A 20,644-nucleotide genomic window follows, 5' to 3' on the forward strand; every position below is an offset into this window, starting at 1 on the left:
ACCCAACGTATACAAACCAGAAAATAAGTTCACATTTTAGGGTGTTTATTAGTGTTTCTTGATTTCTTATGGAATCATCCAGGTGAGAATGAAAGAACATAACTACTTGGTGCCACCCTTGGAACAAGAGCATAGAATAAGCATAGGTATAACAGACATCTTAATCCAAATCTATTTCCAATTACTTCAGTGCATGATAAAGCATAGGTATTGAATGTGCTAAAATGGAAACCACTGAATTGACTTACAAATTTCATCTGAGAAAACAATCTGAAAGAAAGTTATCCTCCCAACAAACAAAAAATGGCATGATGTAGTTGGTGTATACTAAACTCAAGAAACAGCAGATCCAATCATGAAAACAAATCATTTCTTGCAGCAATAGACGATAGAAGTCGAACTAGCTATCCAAAACACTAAAACTTTGAACAGCAGCAAGAAATGATATATAACACTCGATTGTTGAATACAACTACTTCTAAGCTTATCTCAAAACAAAGATCACTGGAAGAGCAATAGCATGATGCAGTTGGTGTATACTAAACTCAAGAAACAGCCGAAACAAATCATTTCTTGCAGCGAAAGACGATAGAAGTCGAACTAGCAATCCAAAAAAAACTAAAACTTTGAATCGCATCCATAATTGGACCAGCGCTACTATCATAATTTACCCTAATAAGATGATCCTATGAGAAAATCCTCATGAGATTGTCAGCAGATGCAATCCAGACAACAAACAAAAGAGAAGAGAACGAACTCTTACAGCTGCATCAGAGATTTGCTCAGCCATAGGGGCAGATCTTACCAACCGGCCCTCGGTTTCCGCTCTCTGGATGCATGAACTCGTAAGAATTCCGCAGCTCCAGCAATAAAACGAGCAGAAACAGACGAAAATGGTACCCTAATTCGATCGACAAAAAGGAGAAGCGAAAACGAGCCGCACTCACCGCGATCACCGAGTCGAGCCTCCGCGAGCAGAGATCAGTGGGAAGACGAGACAGAGAGAGTGCCACCAAAAAGAGGGGCTTTTACCGGCCCCATGCACCCGTGTTCAAATTCGTAGCCCAAGTTGCATTTGGGCTGCGCTGGACTGAGTCAGACCTAAGACTGGGCTTTGTCAAACATAAGTAAAAGTCAACATTTCAAATAATTTGATTTATTATTTATTTGCTTTGTTATTTATTTTGTTGACTAATCTCAACTTAAATTGATGAGGGAAAAAAGAAGAAAAATAATAAAATGATAACTTAATCAAATAAAATCATGAAGAAAAGCATAATTTAAATATAAGATAAAACCATATGAAACAGAGAGAATGAAGTCCTAACCAATTAATAATTCTAATTTCTCACATAGAAAATAGCATAAATTTACTCAAATTAATCTTTAATTTCTAATTGTCATTCATTAATTAGACATATTTCAAATAGTATCTCACTTTTTTATGATTATAAATCATAGATTATGTGCTCTTTTTGAATTAATGATTGAGAGGGAATAATTCCGTGAAATTAATAGCTTTTATGACTTCAATGGAACATAATGATTCGGAGGTCCACAATGTGCAAACCCGGCCCGGCCCGGACCGGCCCGACCCATGTTGCACATAGAAGAGAAGTGAGAAACCCTAGCCGCCAATCCATATAAGAGCCGAAGCGAGCGAGCGAGCGAGGTGGATTCGGTAGCCACCGAGAGGCGTCGAACAAGGCGGAGGTCGCTGCGATGGTGTCAGGGTCGGGTCTGTGCGCGAAGCGGGTGGTGGTGGACGCGCGCCACCACATGCTGGGGCGGCTGGCTTCCATCTTGGCTAAGGAGCTTCTCAACGGGCAGCGCGTGGTGGTCGTCCGCTGCGAGGAGATCTGCCTCTCCGGAGGTCTTGTCCGCCAGAAGATGAAGTACCTCCGATTCCTCCGCAAGCGCATGAACACCAAGCCGTCCCATGGCCCCATCCACTTCCGCGCCCCCGCCAAGATCCTCTGGCGCACCATCCGTGGGTAATCAGTCATCTTAGCGATCCAATCTTGCTTAGAATTTCTCGTTCGATGACTGTAATTGAGATCTAATGATAGTATTATGATGAAAATACAATCTTTTTTGAGTTAAAAATCGAATCATTCCAAAGTATTTTGTTTGATGAGTTTGGTGGTTAAGAAATCTATCTACATTCTTGTTTTTCTTTCTCTCAAGGATGATTCCTCACAAGACTAAGCGTGGGGCCGCGGCGCTGGCAAGGCTTAAGGCGTATGAGGGGGTGCCTCCACCATATGATAAGATGAAGAGGATGGTTATTCCTGATGCCCTCAAGTATGGAGTTCTTGTTCAAGTGATGTCATGCAGAAATGTTTTGTGTGTTACCTGATTATTTTGATGTGCTGGGGGATGTGTTTTCAGGGTGTTGAGGCTTCAGCCTGGGCATAGGTACTGCTTGCTAGGTCGTCTCTCATCAGAGGTTGGATGGAATTACTACGACACTGTTAAGGTCAGATTGAATTGGCTCTATGTTCTTTATTTAAATTTTAACGTTAAATATTGCATAGTGTTTGTTTGTTTCTCTGAATCATTTATAATATTTCTTTGGTAGTGAATGATTCACATAGTGAATTATTTCCTTTTCTAGAGCAATGTCGATGATTAGTAGAGTTGAACATTGTTGGTGCAGATATTGCTAACTGGTTGGCCAATATTGTTGGAGCCTTTATATTCTCCAGTAGATCTTAGACCCTGCTTTGGATGAACATTTTTCCATAATTTAAGGATTTCTTTGTTTGAAAGGGGAAAAAAAAAGAGTAGAACAATTTTTCTAGTTCTATGCTGTTGCTGATTGCAATTTTTTCTGTAGTTTGAGCTTCACATTTGTTCATTTGTTTTGGCTACCAAATATAAATTACATTCCCATGTCTTGTTCCCCACCCCTGTATACATATGCCTTTGCAGTTTGTGTCTTGTTTCAGGGTTTAATATTTGCTCCGTTTCTTGCTTCCTGTAGTATGCTTACAAGAGCTCAAATTCTTTCTATACATGTCATTGCATGTGAATGCTGATAAACCGTGTCACTTCAGAACTTGTCATTTGAAAACATAACATGCTTTTTGGGTGCTTTCAATTTGTCTAGCGTCTTATTGTTTAAATTGTTGCGTGGAATGACTTTCATGAGGCAGCATTGTGTCCTACGCCGGGCCATTATAATTTTTGTAATTATTGCCCCAAATTTAGAGCTTAACTGACCATACATGCAAAATACATCTGTCCAGGTGCTGGAGGAGAAGAGGAAAGAAAGAGCCAAGGTGGCTTATGAGAGGAGAAAGCAGCTTACAAAGCTGAAGTTGAAAGCAGAAAAGGCTGTTGAGGAGAAGCTTGGTCCGCAGCTTGACATCCTTGCGCCATTGAAATACTGAGTTGATTATATTGCTTTTATCAGAACATTAGTTGCCTTTTTGTCATGTTTGTTTGGTCATTGAGTTTACCATGTTTTCTTAGTGTTATTGTGAACATCATAAATCTTGGAATTGAGCTTATTTTGAAAGGAAATTGTAAGCGCTTGTATTGAGTGTTTTCTCCACAATATCTTTTGTGGCCTAATGCTTTGTGGTAACATTATAAAAAAAGAATCCAATTGTAGGATGTCATGGCTAATGTTTACCTCAGTAGCTGATTAGATGCTTAGTCATTTATGTGCAACTTATAATTCCATTTGTGGTAGCAAATCTGAATTGTTATTTACAGAAGATGAAGGAAATGTGACCTTTCTTGATAATTATGACATTGTCCTGGACCAATGGTGCTTCATCAGGTAACATAGGAAGCTTATATGATTAAATAGTTTTAGGATTGTGATGTTCTGCTGATTAATGGCATGGCTTTTCTTATCTGTGGTATTATGATATATTGTCATTCAATCTGATGGAACATTATTAGTTGCAAGGTTACGATTTAGGCTTATTAGAGTCATGAAAGATCATGAAGGAGTGGGTTATGCAAATCATAATCTAATGACCCACTGCCCATTTCTACTATTTCATTATTAGGTTTGTTGCTAATACGTAATTATACCTCTATAATTCACTGTACTTTTTCCCCTCTATCATTCAGTATTAGTTTACTGACTACAAGCCGTGACTCAAATTTGAAGTGGAAAGTATAAATATATAATGCTCCAAAAGGATGACAATGAGATTGAGAGGTGGAAGTTATATGCATGAATTAGTATGAAAATTTATTTATTTAAAAATATAAAAGGTGAATACGGAATTCGATTTTAGATATGTATATATATATATATATATATATATATATAATTTATTTATTTATTTATTTATTTATTTATGTACATATATATATGTATATATATATATAAAGAGGGTATTTACGTAATTCCAGCATTGCGTGTTATTATTGTTGCCCCGTGGCGGTGCCGTTTTATGGCCTCAGATAGCTGATCTCCTCGCGCGCCCTTATCTTCTCCGTCCTCCCAAGAAATCACCTCTTTCTCTCGCAGCAGATGACCGAGAGATGGCCGCCAGAGTAATCTCTCCGTGGAACCTCAGCGCGACTGCAGTAAGTCTTTCCATGTCTTTTTCATCTGCTCTTCCTTTGTGCTTACTCCTCGTTATATGCTACCCAATCATCACCTTCTACTGGTACTTCTGTGTTCAGATTGTTCAGGATTCTCTTATATGGTTGATTACTGACTGTGTTCAATATCTTCCCTTGATTTTCGCTTCTAAAAGGTTTGAGAAAATAAGTTTGGGGGTGAGGAATTCTGGGTACAGTCATCTTAGAAATGGCATATTAAGGGTTTGTAGCTGAATTGTAATAGAGTTTGAGGTGGATTCAGAGTGGAGGAGAAATAATTTCATTAGGTAATTATGTAGAGGGAGTTAATCATGAGGAAAAACCAAATCTTGGTTAGTCTTTCCTTTCGTCAGTGTCCTAATTAGACGATCTTTTGATCTATGTAGATCGCTGCTATCTTGTTTTAGGTCTTAAGAACAAAGTGAAATGGCTCGTTAATATCCATGTAGATGTTGAGGATTTTGTTTGAAGGGAAGAATGAAGAGTTTCGACTTATGTTCTTCTACTTAAGAGTCAAAGGAGACTTGCAGGGATTAGGAGTGAAGAGGGGTTTTGTATTACCTATCATAGGAATTGGATACAGAAAGAATTTTGGAGATAAAACACTTTGAAGAGTTTGGATATGAGAATTCAGCTTTACATAGTTGATTACGCTCCCAGGATGCTTATTTGGTGATGGAGATTTGTGTTACTTTATCTTTGATATATCAAAGATCGAATCAACAGTTGAACTGTTACACATTGAAGCGTTCGGATATGCGAATTTAGCTTTACATAACAGATTGTGCCCCCAGGATGCTTAATCGATGATGTACATCTGTGTTACTTTATCTTTAATTTAGTCAAAGATCAGTTCATCAGTTGAACTGTTAAAGAGTGGCTTGTGCTTGCAGAATGATGGTTATTTGATTGATGATGTTAATCATTCCCATCCTATTACCTATTCTGAAAGGAAACAAATATATATGATATGGTCTGGATTTGAAACAATAACATTTACATAAGTTTTGATTATTTTTCACCTTAATCTGCAATGAGATTTATTGACTTTAGTTGATTCAGATTTCTTCAGTAATGTTGTGCCAATGTGAATATATAATAATTATAGGGAAGCTTGGTGATTCGACACTACTGATTCCAGGATTTTCTTGATAGGTTTAGTTCAATTGAGTGTAGCAAGGATAAACTCTTATTTGATACCGATGCAATTGTGTTCATTTCCTTAATCATCGAACATTTATATAGTAGCCCTCTCTATCATCAGCATCAATTGTATTTCACTAGTAATTTGCTTGGGAATATCAAGAACTTGTGTCGAAAAATGTCATTGTTAACATCTACATCCTGCAAAATCTTTGTCATACTAAGGGTTAAGGGAAGCAACACCACCATTGCATTGATTCTTGGTTCCTTTCATTCTTCATCATACTGCTAGAAGCAAATTACACACTTGAGTCTCTAATTTTACTGTTATTATAACAGGCAAAGTTCAAGAATAATCCACAATCACAACAAGGAAGGCCTCATAATCACACTATAAAATTTGTCGAAACTCCCTTGGTGTCATCGTTTGGGCCAAAACCATGCACAAACAATACCAGATGGAGCAACGTTGTCTTGGCAACAGACAGCAATAAAGCTTCTGCTGAGCCAAGCACTACGGAGTCTATAAATGCTGAAGCTGCAGTAACCACTGATCGGCTTGCATCATCTGACGATCACCTCGATGCAAATGGTCGAGTGCCATCCTCCACGAACAAAGAGGACCCTGTGCCAAGGAGATCATCCTTGACAGTGAGAGAAAAGTTAAGGGCAGCTCGTGTTCTCAGCAAGTACATGGAATCGAAGCCTGCCAAAGCGGAATTCGGGAGCAGAGTGCTGGAGGCATCGAGAGAAATCGACCGAGGCAAGAAGCGGTCAGGCCTCCCAGAAGCTCCCACGAATTTGTTCGATGACAGCAAGCGAGGGCTACCTCCGCAGGGCTGGACCTTTGAATTCCCGTTTCAGGGTGATCTGTTCATCATCGCCTTCTCGTTTCTGTTCATCAGCACAGTCATGCTTACGACGACCTTCATCGTCTGGAAATCTGGAGCCATACATTTCAACGAGTACTAGAAGAGGCATAATATCTGAATTCCATTTCAGGAGTCGCATTGTGTTTTCTCTGCATCTCTGTTTAGCAGTTCAAGGGGGGGCAGTGCTGCTGCTTGTAAAATTTTAGATATGTAGTGCCATGTGCAACATTATACCAGCATTGCTCTGAAGCCCTCTACGAATTACTGCGAAGTAGTTTTCAGCTTCATGTTGACTCCCCAATACTGGATGTCTTCGCTGCAATAAGATTGGAGAAAACTCGTCCACATGTGCTTCTACTTGAGGGGATGAAATTGAAGCAGATGCAGGAGACCTTTTCAATCTTATCCAAGCATGGAATGTTTGGAACAGTGTTAAGACTTTTCAATCAGGATCAATTCTTATTATAAATAATTACAAAAGGGAAACAACATCGTGGCTGTAGTTTAGTGGTTAGAATTCTACGTTGTGGCCGTAGAGACCTGGGCTCGAATCCCAGCAGCCACACAACAATTATATTTTTTTTTTTATTTATTAAGTGTATATATATATATATATATATATATATATATATATATACACGCATATGTGAGTATTTTCGGTGTATGTTTTAAGTATACATATTTTGGTCGAGAGAGAGAGAGAGGTTGGCGTTAGGCTGACATATGTGAGGAAATGGATGTGGTCATATTTGAAGTGTGGGCACGGGAGAGGAGCTTGGGATGTTATGGTTACTTTTAGAGTAGAATTTAGCACATAGAGACTTTACCACTATTTATTTTTGATGAAATAACATGTAAATATATTAACCAATGATTAACTACTTTGATATTTATCCTTGTAAATTTAAGTTATGATGTGTATGTATATACATATGTCCCAACAAAATCTTTGAACTTAATATATCTACAATCTTAGAAAGGAAAATATCTACAAGCTTTGAGCACAATCAATTATTCTACAAAGAACAAATGCAAGTCTGGACGATTCATATCGGAATCAATCAACCAACAGAGGAACGTAGGAGTCCAAAGAATCTAAACAAGCGGAGAAATCTTTACATACAAATTCATCAAAAACGAACAACAATGTAGTTAAACGCTACCTCGCACTACAGTCCAACAGTGATCACACTCCACCACCCTAGCAAGATCCAAAAAATACATATTTCTCCAACAATTACGCAGGCATACATAAAAAAATACAGCGAAAGAAAAGTCAGATCGAACAAACGACAAGAATAAAGCACCAAGACAAACACATTACAATCGATCACAAGGAGCCTGGACTAGTCATTGAAATGCTCATTCGGTCCTCAGAAACCCAACCTTGCTATTCCGCATGAACTGTCATCAGCTGTCTCTTCAAGTAGTTGTATGGACGATTCCTGCACCTAGGATATTTTATATGGAGCAAAGAAGCTTAAGCCAGGAAATAGCACCCCGATGTTTCACGTCAATTAGAGAACTGGAATCTGCCGGTTGGTTTTCTTTTCCTCCATCCCTTTAAGTATTAAAGATGCAAACTTAGTTAAGAATGGATAATCCAATATTACGGTATAAGAAAGACAATGACTTACAAATGCAGCATAATAGAAGAGTGTGAGTACTGCAAAGCCGACAAAACCATACTGAAATACATTATACCTGCAAATTGGAAGTTTGAACCATATCCATTAGCAAAATAAAATTGGGTCATATAATGTTCTGGCTTGATATAATCAAGTCTAAGTTAAGCATATAGATGTAGCGGTTACCCACTTGTACAGGTACTTGATTCCACGAAGAGACTGCAATGTATGGCCAAATATCTCCTGTGCAGCAGTTGCTTGTGAATAGTAAGCAAAAGCGGAAGCGCAGAACTGAATCACACTGCACGGAGAATCAAAGAATATTAGAACCACCTGTTCCACGTAGAAATTCAAAACTGGCATGGTGTAGTTATCGACCTAAAGGCTCATGCTTTTGATATTAAATGAAACAAAGGAAAATTGTATAAGAAATATTAAAAAAACATATCAAAAGTAACAAACTATTTATGACATGTGTGGTTGCCATAATTATGAATTTACTTCCTGACTGTGGAGGAACACATTTAAACAAATACAGCGGAAATTGCTACCTTACAAGGATGTGCCCTACTGTAATGCAAGGATAGGAAAAAGAGCAAGGGTAAGTGAAAGCTGTTGGAAGATAGCCAATCATTGTTAAGGCATAACATTTCTCAAAAACTGTTAAGGTTTTCCAAAGTCCTATTCACTGTTCAAGCTACTCAAACATTACTTTCATTCAAACTATTGATTCTTATATATTCTAAAGAGCAATTAGAATACACAAATGGGGCAGCTGCAGATGCTATTTACAATTATTAATAGGGTCCTCTTCAATTTGGGTGGGACATCACATGGATAACACCAATTACAAATTGAATATTTAATGGTAGAAAACCAATGAAATGAGATTGGATAGGCAGAAAAGCTGTTGCTTATCATCAGCTTCAAAAGAAAAAAGAATAGAACTCAATCCATTATCATGGTTTTGTATGCATGCTTAGGTAACAGACCTGATGGAGCAAAGTAGAATCAATCCCACATTAAAGAGGAATGAGTTCATCAATGTTCCTCCCCACCTGAATCAAGTAAAATTAATGTCAACATCTACATGAGTGAAAAGAGGAATATGGAATTTCAATGAAGAAGTAAAGATTTGTGATGTATTATACTTCATTGGATGGATGGTGAAAAAAACTAATTTCAGACCAAGCATCATTTCACCAGCTATCACTGCAAGAAGAAGGTAAAAGCAGAAAATTGCAAATGCTGCTGTACCAAGCAAACCTGTAGCAGAAAACCCAATAAAAAGTTAGATATATAATTCCTTACTAAAAAGGGAATACAGTATCTGATTGGCAATGTAACATACCCCATACGCTATCCAACTTGATGAACACTTCATTTAAGAAAGGAGAAAGTGGAGGGTTAATTAGCAAGTATATCACAATGTGTGCAACCCAAGCCACCGAAACAATCAACCTGAAAAAAATTGAGAGGGTAGGTTGCAACTAATCATTCTATGATGAAATACATGGACACACATCATGATGAAATTAAATTACTTATTCAAAGATGTGATAAACTCATAGTGATGCAAGAAGATTTGTGAATGTAGAGGACAATAATATGAATGGAAGCTATTAGAACACTGGAATTTGCCTATTGGATTTATGCATAGATATAGGAGAACATGTGTAAATCTCAAGTAAAAGTTTCAAATTCATGGGATGATATTCCCGGTATGCTAATTGCAATGAATTGTTTGTACATATTTGATGCTAAATAAAATAGTTTACTTCCCAAGATGTCTGCAATGGAAAAAATGTTAACCAATAGAAAGACTATAACGACAGGTAGAAAAAATAACCTAAAAGTACACTAGGCTTAAACTGTTAAATACTTGAACTGAATTATTACAGTTCAGGAATCAATTTGACCAGACAAATTATGTACAAATCTAACTAGAAAAGGCTGAGTAATTAGAATCCAGTTATATACAAAGTCATTTTCTAACTTTAACTGACTAGAAAGTAGAAACCATGAATTGAAGAAGCATATGGCAATCAGCAAATGTTGGGGATGTTACCACATGTTTTGTACGAGTTTTAACAATGTCATCTTGGGAAGCATTAATGACACAATGTATCGGTGTCTTGCTAATGCCTCATCTTATAGTTAGCAGTTGGAGGATATGATGCAACAATAGTTGCCCAAAAACTAGCCATCTGTAGCACATTAGCTAAGTATCTAATGGGATTAGGATATTCTGGCGCATTAAGAGAACCATTTCTGTCCTTTCAGATATTTGATTCCTTTATGTTGCCATGTAGATCCTTCTGCAAGGCAGTCATTCTCCTATAGCCTATTTTTTCCTATTAGTGCCATAGACCCACTACTCAGGCCCCATCTTTATAGTTCATTTACATACAAGGCAATCCCAAAGATCCATCACATGTGCCCTTAGGATCAATATGGTGCATTAAGTGAACAACATATCATCTACTTTGTTGCAGACAGCCCTGAGAGAATCTTACACCCCATCCCTATTATTACAGGCTATGCATGTGAACACAGGTTATCAGATAGCATCTGCTTTCCACCAACTATTAACTTGGTTACATGCAAGTTATTAGCTTTTCTTAGACTTACAAAGATTAACTGTTACTATTGCCCATGTAAAACTGTTTTAAACCTTTTAATATTTGCTTAGCCAGGAAGATGCATTTCCACCTTCAAAACAATCTTGGTATATGAAAAGGTCGACACAACATTCAGCTATTCAACATGAGCTGAAATTGGACATGAATGCTAAAACAACTTAACAACAACCTTATTTTGCTGAACAAGTATCAATGCTTATGAGGATTATCAATTGGCAGTGAAAGCATAGAAACATCAAGAGAAGCAGGAATTATAACATAAATATTAGCAAGCAATCACTTTGCTATGACACATCGTAAAGTGATGTTAAATTTATTTTTTTCAAATCTTTTAAAAACCAACAGCACATACCCAACAACACCAAGTACAAATTTTGCTAAGTAGCCAAGAACTGTTAAAGCCCAGACAGTCTCTGCCTGCACAGAAATGAAGCAAAACATCAGGCAATATAACATAATATGATCAAGACGTATAAAACATGTTTTTTGAATTGTTCTAACCTGCTCTCCTTGAGGATACATTTCCTCCAGAGCTTTCATGTCATCTTCCAAGAGAAACAACTCCTAGTAGTACAATAGTTGGAGGAAAAAGAAATACTTTGAGGACAATAACAAAAGAGAAGTCATTTCTTATTTGTTGTAGAGATCATCAAATAAAGTAGTACCAAAATATCCAGAGAACAAAGACAATAGATACCTAGCTTCCATAGAAATAAAGTATTATGTGAAACAACAAAGTTTAAGGTACTAAACCTAATTCAAAACATTAAATTGAATCCTATGTTCCATCATTAATTCAATTGGGCAAAATCATTTTCCCCCATGGAATATAATTAAAAGAAAATGTGGTGAAGAATATGACCAAATAACACCATTCCACCATGAAATAAAGGCCTCATAGTCTAAAGCAATATTTCAGAAACCTAAATTTAGAATCTATTTAAGATGAAACCCAACACAAGAAGCCCTAGCAGCCATTTAAGCAAGATGCAGTCAAGCATAACAAAAAAGGCACCAAGAGATTAAAAAAAAACCAAATTTTCTTTCATTATATTAAACTGGATATGAGATGCTATTACACGTATTAAAACCTGAGGGCTATCATCTGTGCAACAATGTGCTAACCATTAAGATGTCTCAACATAAATGATTCCAAGTAGTTTTACACCATGCTCTGTGCTCCTAAATGAAGATGATAGACCAAGATGGGGGCAAAGCTGAAACAATATGGTTATGCCAAGAAGGTAGACCATGATGCTTGTTACATTTCTTAGGCAATTAATCGGAAGAATGAAAGAGCAGGAGAGGGAATATGGCTGTTCATGTCAAAGCATTAATGTAAAGTGAGAATGGCAAAAAAAAAACTCCAAAGCTTTTGAATAAACCTGTGAATTACAGGTACGAGAGCAAGTGATAGCCAGTACGAATGAATTTGTAATAAATTTGATCCGTGAGAAGGGTTATGAATTCCTTCTGAGAATAAAATTGATGCTGAATGGAGAGGAGAGAAAGGCAAAGAAAGAGATCAACATTATAGAAGAGAACAGCTTATCCAATGTGGCAACACACAGTAAAGAATTTAATAAATATTTTTAAACATAAAGGTATGTAAGATAATAATGTCTCCTTACAATCCAAATGAGAGATGATAAGGCGTCATCTAAAAGTTGAGAGCAACTGATGAGTCAGAAATTAGTAGGCCAAGAAAACTTTGATATTGTATAGCTGAAAACTAAGGACTCACAAGAAAGCTTGACTAAAATAATTGCCCTGTGGTATATGAGTTCAGAAAAGGATTTTATACTGCAAAAACGAACGCTACTCCCTACAATAAGATGAGGAATTTGGCACATAGGTCCTAGACTTAAGTCCATAATTGTACCCATTAGTATAACAAAAGATTTCAAATAGGCAACATTAAAATATGATAACTGTCAGCAAGTGAAAAATTCAAATAAGTTGAATTATTCTTTATTATATTTGAGAACATTTTTGCAAAAGGTGTGCCTAGTAGGATTGCTCTTTTGCTATATGGGTAACCCAGGTTAGAGTCACGAAAACAATTTTACATTGTAGGGGAAAGGTTGTGTACACTGATCCTCCTAGTCTCAAGATTGGGTTCATCAAATTTCTATGCTTGAGAAAAAAATTGTAAGCAAAAATATTCAAGGCCTATTCTTGGCCATCTGGCATGTCATAATATATGAAGACAACCAATTGATGAAGTTGACATAACCATTTTGAGAAGGTAAAGGATGATTAGCCCAAACCTGTAATTATACCCAATAAAATTTCCCAACTTAACAAGAGATTACAGCAAAGAGAAAATGTTTCGAAGAACTAGAGAAGTTTTACAAAATTAATAATTACGTGACTGCATCTGCAGGTAATGAAGCAGAAACCAACCGAGTAAATATACCTTTTCAGCTTCCTTCAGATTTTTGCGCCATTTTCTTCCCTTAGATCCACTTCTCTCCTCCTGATGGAGAGTTTCAATTGTTTTCTTCAGTTCTCTAGCTTTCTTTCCCAAATCAGTTGCCCCCTAAAATATCCAGCATACACACACAAAACATAGCTATTTATACGAACCCAATGAATGTTCAAAGAGTTGCATGTAATGGCTGACTTCTAGAGGGAAGATACTAGAAACCTTTATATACTGTGAGCGAGTAATGACAGCCTTGGGACGCCGTATGAATGAAAATATGAGGCCCAGTGGAAGACAAGCAATTCCAACTCCACCAAATATCTAGCACGGTAGACTAAGATAAGAAATTTGCTAATAATAGTGATGAGAGATATTAGACACAACTGCAGTATAGAAGTTCCTCTTCTAAATTTGACTATTTATGAGAAGACACTGCACTTTATGTTGGACAGACAAAGTGGAATCCACAGTAATCCCCTATAATTACATTGAAGATATTTGGGAGGAAATAGTTGTATCAGCTGATAATCTAATGACAAAATGCTATTAATCATAGAAAGTAGTTGATAATAACAAAGTCAGTGTTCTTGGCAACATCAAATGCCAAGACAATATAGAAAAAGATTTGTCCAATTAGAAAAGCCACACAGAGATATACTCCAGAATCTATAGGGAAAGATAAAGGATCTATTTTTGATATCCTTAACAAAAATATGTCATAAACCTATAATGTGTCACATGTGATGTATTTAAAAGAACTTGATGGTGATCTTGTTATCACAAAATTTATAGAACAGAAAGGTTAAAACACAATAAGTATTGATGAAAATTTACATGGGATACCATAATCACCGAGTAAAGCTTTACTTCAAAGAAACATAGTCTATGATAAAGGACCTAATAACTTTAGGGAAAAGAAGAAAAGAAAAGAAGCCTACTGTAAAAAGCACTGATCCAACAATGGTTGCAAGAGCAACCACGTATTCTGGGAAGCTGGTTCGCATTGTCCAAGTTTTTTCTGAAGTAGCAGGTGCTATATAGGCATCACACTGATGAAAAGAAGCCACAATGAGAGCATTAGAGAAAATAATAACAAATCCTTACTGCCAACCACTAAAAAATTCAAAATCTGTAGCCACTACTAGGAAGAAAGGCACAAATAAATATATGACTGGAAGCATGCAACACTATACATGTAAGTAGACAAACATATTATTCAGATGTATCTCTACACCAGTATGCTAGTTCATGTGTAGGTAGACATATAAGTAAAAGAACAGGCATTAAAAATGACTTTTTGAAAGAAACACTTTAACAATGAAGAAATACATATATGGGAAGCAACTTAAAGCAGTATTTTGTAAGAAAGTGGAACATCACCAGGCGACTTGAGCTTATACAAGGTTGAGATCTCGAGAATCCTGTCCAAGAACTTGGGAAACTTTCCGCTGACGAAGAGAGATGCCTAACAGTAAAGTCCACTTTACCTACTAGTCCTGGTACCATGAGAGAAAATATAGATCAGGAGAGCATTACATTAGTCACTGGAAAAGTACAGGCATATGAATGCAACGTGTGAAACTAAAACAGAAGTATTAGCATAGATAGTAAATGTTATGCCAATACACCTTTTTTAACTACCAGATACTTAACCATGCATTTTAGTATATAAATAGATGTTTGAAATTTTTTACCTATTTAATAAGTCGCACAGGTAGCTTTGAAGGTTTACTATGACTGACGCTTTCATAGAAGACTTAGATTCCCTTTTTCCTATATCTCCAGAACAATCACAATTACTATATATCCTTTTCCTATGAAAAGAAATAAGAATAGAGTAATCCTAGAAACATCACAGGATTGTTATCATGTAGCATATGCTGGTAGAGTATGAACCATGCTAGTCATTGAACCAAAGAAGACTTGTATGTAGGAGTCTGAGAAGTTAAGAATTTATCCACCTAGTTTCATCCTTCAAAGATGGTAGAAGACTTGACTGGAACAAAAGAAAATTTTGACTTTATAATGATGCCCTAAAAACTTATTTCACCAGCATTTTCTAATATCAGTTCCACTATAATAACATATATGACTAAAGAAAAAGGTGAGAGTCTAAACTAGTTCAAAACTGAACATTAAGGTGCATATCAATATGAGGTGAGACATTTGAGTGAATGTATAATTGACTGGATAAATTATGGTGTCAAAGTTGACCTCTCGATCTGAAGTTTAAGTTTCTTAAAGGGTATTCACCTCGTTATTAAGGGATATGTAATTACTCCTTGTTTTGTTTGATAACAGAAGAATTGATCTTCACTTCACCAATAGATAGCAATACAAATGAGAGCATTCGAGTTCAATGACCTGCTGAATCTTGTTTATTAGACTTTATACTCTCTGCACTTTAGAGTGCGTATTCCCTCCGTCAATGAACACATGACAAATTGACTGAACTAAAAGTCAACCCATCATATTCATACATGAAAGCCCCTAACTTCAATTACCTAATGAAACTTATAAGTGCAACTTAAATCAACCATATCTTTTTCACTTCTCAAAACCAACAGACAAAAGCACACTGCAACGAGGACAACTTCCATAAAGAAAAAGAAAGATCTGCAAACGGGATCTGACCATAGAGAATTCCAAGCAGAAGCCCACAGACGATGGCCGAGGTCACGACCCACAACAGCGCGCTCTTCAACCGCTTCCCGATGCCTCTGAAACCAGAACCACGCATCAATTGTCAAACCCTCGGCGTCACGACAAAATGTAATTCAAACATGCAGCATTGGCGAAAAGGAGGTGACGAAAATTCACTCACTTATCCTGGTCGCCCTCGTAGTAGAACATGGCGAAGGGGATGACGAAGAAGACGAGGATGGCATCGGCGATGTAGACGGCGAGCCAGAGCTGCTTCATTGGGAGGGTGAGGGAGCATGCACCGTTATAGATGGCGTGCCGGCAGGCCTGGCGGTTGGCGACGTCGGCGGGTAGCATGAGGATGGAGATCGCGGCGATCGAGATGCCAAGGACGACGACGAGCTTGGGGAAGTAGGCCTGGTTGTGGTCGTCCGGGTGCTGATAGTTGACGAGGAGGTAGACGCTCACCAGGAGCACCAGCGCAGATACCACCACCGCCACGATCAGCAGCGCCAGGTTGAAATCCCCCATCCTTCCTCCTCTCCCTCTTCCACCACCACACCGCAACGCCGACGCCGGATCTCGATTAGGTCGAGATCCGGATCGAGATCGAGGACGATCTGCTTCCAAGAATCAAACGGGAAACGGGGGAATGGGAATGGGGTGTTCGATCGATCTCCGAAGAAGATTGCCGACTTGGCGTTTGTCCAAATGACGGGGATGGGAATGTGGAAGAGAAGACCGAAGAGATGAACGGGGGAGAGAGGAAGTGGTTGGCCGAAGGCTAGGCTGGCAACACGCTCAGATTGGGTGTCGGGTACCAGGGGGAGGTATAAAACTGGTTTCCCCTCCCGTTTCACACAATAAGTTGGGCCTAAACATGGGCCTCAGATCGGCCCAATGTTAAGCCTCTTGTCTCTTCTCTGTGCATTGCATGTAGAAAGGTTGTGTATGCCAAATTCTGATTTTAATTATTATTATTATTATTATTATTATTATTATATACACACTCTCTCTCTCTTAATTGGGCTTAAAGAGAAGTCCAAAAGGCTCGTTAGGCCTGTCATCGAGTTCTTAGAGCCGAATTGCTTCATCTCCCCTCCGCCGCCGCCTTACCAAGGTCGAAGCAATTGGGGTTCAGGGGAAGCGAAAGCTGCGGAGGAAGGTACTATTCGGAGGTCAAACCCTGACTTTTAAGTTAAGAATCCCTGGTTTTGTCACCCTAGCTGGAATTTTGAGGGCGACAAGGCGAGATCGGTGACATGTCGAGCACCGTGGACGCAGCGGGGGAGCCGATCCCGACGTCGGCCGTCCTCATGGCGGCCGCCAAGCACATCTCCCAGCGCTGCCGGGCGGAGAACGTGGCCTTCATCAAGTGCAAGAAGAAGGACGCGAACCCGGAGAAGTGCCTCGATAAGGGCCGCCAGGTCACTAGTTGCGTGCTAAACCTGTAAGTATTCCATGCATTTAGTGTAGTTACCTCGCTCTCTGTTACGTTGATCTTCGAGTTTCTTTCTTCTTATTATTCCCTTTATGCGTACGTCCGTGTTGTTCTATAGATCTTCATTTTTGTATTTGGCTATATGTGGAAAAAATTGGATTTTTGATGTATGCAGAAGAAGAAATTAGGTTAAAACTGCTATCTTCATTCTATGCGATCTGATAATTGTCCGCTCTTTATACCATACCCTATTCCATGTTCTACAATATGCTCCATCTTTCGAGATAAAAACAAAGCCATGAGCCTGTCATGTCATCAAAATTGTTGAAAGTTATTACAACAATGATATAGCTAGAAACACAGACCACTATAGTGTAAATGACAGTGATACATGAACTATGAAATGCATCATTAAACTATACTTACTGAAGTCAAAATTGAAGAGAATAAAGAGTTATAGAGATCATTTGATCCCATTTCTGGATCAGAATTGGTCTGATCCCCTTGATTTCTTTGTCACCCCATCTGTCATCCCAGAATAGGGTGGGATCAGCAGAAAATTGGCCCAAACAACTTACCTGGCTAATGATGATTCGGCTTGGGATCCCTAAGTATTTTAAATGATGACATCAATGAATTTGCCTCTTGTTGTCTCCCCTTGCCCCACTCAAGTGCACCCCTTATCTTTTCTTGTGGCTAACCTGACGTTGGTCAGGTGTTGGATCTGCCATTTCCTTGCTTTAGCCAAAGATAGGCAATATCATCATCTAGTTAGGCTTGGATACTCTTAATTTAGTAGCACAGAGTTGGATTTCCATTAGTGTCTATAACAAAATGCAATTGTATAGGAGTGAATACCAGAGGTACATTTTAGGAGTTGGTGAGGATGCGAGATGATGACAATGGTTGCGATCCACTCTGATTTGAAATCAAGAAAAGGAGCGGTTTATGCATGAGGTTCCCATCAGCATTGAGTCTAGGGAACGTCAGTGTACAGAGTTACTTTGCGAGCAAAAAGTTTTCTTAATGCAAAACTTGAACATCCACATCGGAAAGGAGCAACCTTACCATGACACTAATGCTTGAACTTGAGATGAGGCTTCAATAGGAGAGTAGGAAGATTGCTAGATCATTTGTTGAGAATTAAAAGGCACATGGGTTTTCTGCCAACCTTTTCCAAATGTTCTACAACATCTATACACAAGTGATGGAAGATGGAGAAAATGGTGGGATGTGTTCTGAGCCAAGTTTTGGGCAAGAGGATTCACTCTTATGTCACCAATAAAAAACAAGGTTTTAATTCTTTTACAAGTGGGCTACACTATATAGATTATTTTTACCATCGGAAGCATTGCATCTTGATCAGTACAAAATATCCTCAATTTCCATATAATTGTGTTAATCATGTCTTATTTTAATCTAATATTCAGAATTTATTCTTTTTGTGCATATGGTGCCGTAGTAACCGGCTAAATCATTAAGCTACTTACAATCACTAATTCAGAGAACTATTAGTTCAACCCTTGTAAGTTTATGCTTTTATTATATAAGAAACTTTTGGAAGTTTCTGAAAGCAGATTATTCAGAGCACCAAAGTATTTAGGAGAAGTTTTTCCCTAGAAAAACATAATCCAATGTTCTTATAATAATTTAATTGCAGGTGACCTTGCTGATATCACTTCTTGATCTCATTGCTGTTTATTACCATCAGTGATCTCTACAACTATTTGCACCTAGATCAAGGGAAAATTTTGAGTAATCAATCTTAGACAGATGATGTCATTCTAATATTTAAATTTTGCATTTCAACTACTTTGAAATATGGTGAACATGTTGTGTATGTATATGGCCTATTTACGTGTACATGTTTTTTAGTATCATGTCATATGGTTGGGACAACATATCATGCAAGGGTGATGGTGGCTTTGTATAGAACTTGAAAGGACACTCATGCATATTTTTACTAAAGACCTTTATGAATACCTTTTTTTTACAGTTATGAGTCTCAGAATATTCTTCTACTTTATTATAGTTGCTGAAATGGTCAGAGCTTCACATGCTATATTATGTTCTGTGCATGGCAATATGTTCATCGTCTTTGTCATCAGAATATATATTGAAGTTCTTATCATCTTTGTCATCGGAATGTGCCAATTTGATAGATATTTGGACGGTTCAATTGTGTGAGATAATAGCTTGCTCAACTGTGTTAAAATATTGGACAGAAAACATAAGGGAGATAGTCATGTAAAAGGTGAAGAGAGCCATGAGGCCATCCAACTAGTGAGAGGACAAGGACTAGGAAAGAACTTTTTTCTTTTTCTTTTTTCACCTTTTGTCAACCAGGTAGTGGAAATCTGAAATTAGAGCTAAGAATAGAAAACTTGTTGTGTTAGCCTCCTGGGTTCTGAATGATTCACGGAGTTGGTAGCATGTTTCCATTTGTACCAGCTAATATATTTCTGTCACTATGAAAATTCATTCACAATTTGGTATTCTTGATTGGACAACTTCTGTTAGCCTATATAAATCATTGCACATCTGTTGGAAAAAGTTTAGCTTTCTTTTATTAAGCATTAAATCTCTTCATGAGTTCAATATTATCTTTTTAACTTTCAAATTGCTATTTTTCTCAAGAGAATAAGCTAGTGATGAAGCTTTCATTCAACTAAAGATCATTTCTTGTAGGCTGAAAGAACTCCACCAGAAGTGCCCTAAAGAGATGGATGCTTATGCAGGCTGCATGAATTACTACACCAATGAGTTCGATTTGTGTAGGAAAGAGCAGGAAGCATTCGAGAAGGCAAGCCTGTTGTCCAAGTAGTCCTGGGAGACTGCGTCCTATGATCTTCAAATAATTCAAGAGAAACCAATCTTTGGTTTCCTCCATTTTCTTTTGCCACAGGAGGAACTGTCTTTGGCATCATAATAATCCTTCACTGGGAATGATACCTTTTGGTTCTTTCGGTGCCATCCATGCTGGATTTTGTTTCTTCAATTACTTTCTATTTGAACGGTGTTGCTTGAGATATTGAGGTGTTAGCTGGAAAAACAAACTCTCGAGACTGTGTTTCCTTGATTGATTCATCATGTAGCTCTAAGCTTTTTTACTTGTTACTGTCTTGAGGGAAGATCCAAACTTGAAAAATGTTTCTGTTTTCTGATACTGAATCCTGGATTACGGCGACTTCACTAATCTTTTCAAAACGATGTGCAGAGCATACTGTAACAGAGAAGCAGACCAATGAGGATTTCTGAAACCAAACTGCCATAAT

At 37.8% G+C, this 20,644-nt stretch overlaps 4 protein-coding genes and 1 non-coding gene across 6 annotated transcripts; 4 read left to right on the forward strand and 1 right to left on the reverse strand.

The window, feature by feature from the left end:
• The first annotated feature begins 1,662 nt into the window (after positions 1-1,662).
• Positions 1,663-3,547, forward strand: LOC103978601 (large ribosomal subunit protein uL13w). The gene is made up of 4 exons (XM_009394446.3): positions 1,663-1,994; positions 2,188-2,304; positions 2,392-2,479; positions 3,252-3,547. Exons 1-4 carry the CDS (start codon positions 1,723-1,725, stop codon positions 3,393-3,395), a joined length of 621 nt encoding a protein of 206 aa, XP_009392721.2. The 5' UTR covers positions 1,663-1,722; the 3' UTR covers positions 3,396-3,547.
• An 851-nt stretch (positions 3,548-4,398) lies between these two features.
• Positions 4,399-6,874, forward strand: LOC135607827 (uncharacterized). The gene is made up of 2 exons (XM_065099950.1): positions 4,399-4,554; positions 6,055-6,874. Exons 1-2 carry the CDS (start codon positions 4,510-4,512, stop codon positions 6,685-6,687), a joined length of 678 nt encoding a protein of 225 aa, XP_064956022.1. The 5' UTR covers positions 4,399-4,509; the 3' UTR covers positions 6,688-6,874.
• A 206-nt stretch (positions 6,875-7,080) lies between these two features.
• On the forward strand, positions 7,081-7,152 carry TRNAH-GUG (transfer RNA histidin (anticodon GUG)). The gene has a single exon. It is a non-coding gene; the product is annotated as a tRNA-His (tRNA).
• Positions 7,153-7,683: 531 nt separating this feature from the next.
• Positions 7,684-16,725, reverse strand: LOC135607828 (LIMR family protein Os06g0128200-like). The gene is made up of 14 exons (XM_065099951.1): positions 16,110-16,725; positions 15,920-16,005; positions 14,666-14,781; positions 14,224-14,334; positions 13,508-13,606; positions 13,277-13,399; positions 11,359-11,421; positions 11,210-11,274; positions 9,567-9,676; positions 9,367-9,481; positions 9,208-9,273; positions 8,406-8,516; positions 8,225-8,291; positions 7,684-8,148 (listed from the first exon to the last, which is right to left on the reverse strand). Exons 1-14 carry the CDS (start codon positions 16,457-16,459, stop codon positions 8,101-8,103), a joined length of 1,530 nt encoding a protein of 509 aa, XP_064956023.1. The 5' UTR covers positions 16,460-16,725; the 3' UTR covers positions 7,684-8,100.
• Positions 16,726-16,948: 223 nt separating this feature from the next.
• Positions 16,949-20,398, forward strand: LOC135607829 (NADH dehydrogenase [ubiquinone] 1 alpha subcomplex subunit 8-B-like). 2 transcript variants are annotated; one of them, XM_065099952.1, is made up of 3 exons: positions 16,949-17,093; positions 17,168-17,378; positions 20,058-20,398. In XM_065099952.1, exons 2-3 carry the CDS (start codon positions 17,191-17,193, stop codon positions 20,191-20,193), a joined length of 324 nt encoding a protein of 107 aa, XP_064956024.1. In that variant the 5' UTR covers positions 16,949-17,093; positions 17,168-17,190; the 3' UTR covers positions 20,194-20,398. The 2 variants fall into 2 exon arrangements, with proteins under 2 accessions (XP_064956024.1, XP_064956025.1); XM_065099953.1 differs by having other exon boundaries at positions 16,950-17,093; positions 17,177-17,378.
• Positions 20,399-20,644: the final 246 nt, after the last annotated feature.

Source organism: Musa acuminata, chromosome BXJ2-3, assembly GCF_036884655.1.
Source record: "Musa acuminata AAA Group cultivar baxijiao chromosome BXJ2-3, Cavendish_Baxijiao_AAA, whole genome shotgun sequence".
Classification (NCBI taxonomy): Eukaryota; Viridiplantae; Streptophyta; class Magnoliopsida; order Zingiberales; family Musaceae; genus Musa; species Musa acuminata.

Bases quoted from the DNA above. Each gene is read 5' to 3' on its own strand.
- LOC135607827 (XM_065099950.1), top strand. From the start codon at position 4,510: ATGGCCGCCAGAGTAATCTCTCCGTGGAACCTCAGCGCGACTGCA. The intron at 4,555-6,054 runs GTAAGTCTTTCC...TTATTATAACAG, and splicing joins GGAACCTCAGCGCGACTGCA to GCAAAGTTCAAGAATAATCC.
- LOC135607828 (XM_065099951.1), bottom strand. From the start codon at position 16,459: ATGGGGGATTTCAACCTGGCGCTGCTGATCGTGGCGGTGGTGGTATCT. The intron at 14,782-15,919 runs GTCAGATCCCGT...TCATGGTACCAG, and splicing joins TCTGCTTGGAATTCTCTATG to GACTAGTAGGTAAAGTGGAC. The intron at 8,292-8,405 runs GTGGGTAACCGC...TCCAATTTGCAG, and splicing joins GGAATCAAGTACCTGTACAA to GTATAATGTATTTCAGTATG.
- LOC135607829 (XM_065099952.1), top strand. From the start codon at position 17,191: ATGTCGAGCACCGTGGACGCAGCGGGGGAGCCGATCCCGACGTCGGCC. The intron at 17,379-20,057 runs GTAAGTATTCCA...CATTTCTTGTAG, and splicing joins ACTAGTTGCGTGCTAAACCT to GCTGAAAGAACTCCACCAGA.
- LOC103978601 (XM_009394446.3), top strand. From the start codon at position 1,723: ATGGTGTCAGGGTCGGGTCTGTGCGCGAAGCGGGTGGTGGTGGACGCG. The intron at 1,995-2,187 runs GTAATCAGTCAT...CTTTCTCTCAAG, and splicing joins CTCTGGCGCACCATCCGTGG to GATGATTCCTCACAAGACTA. The intron at 2,305-2,391 runs GTATGGAGTTCT...ATGTGTTTTCAG, and splicing joins GTTATTCCTGATGCCCTCAA to GGTGTTGAGGCTTCAGCCTG.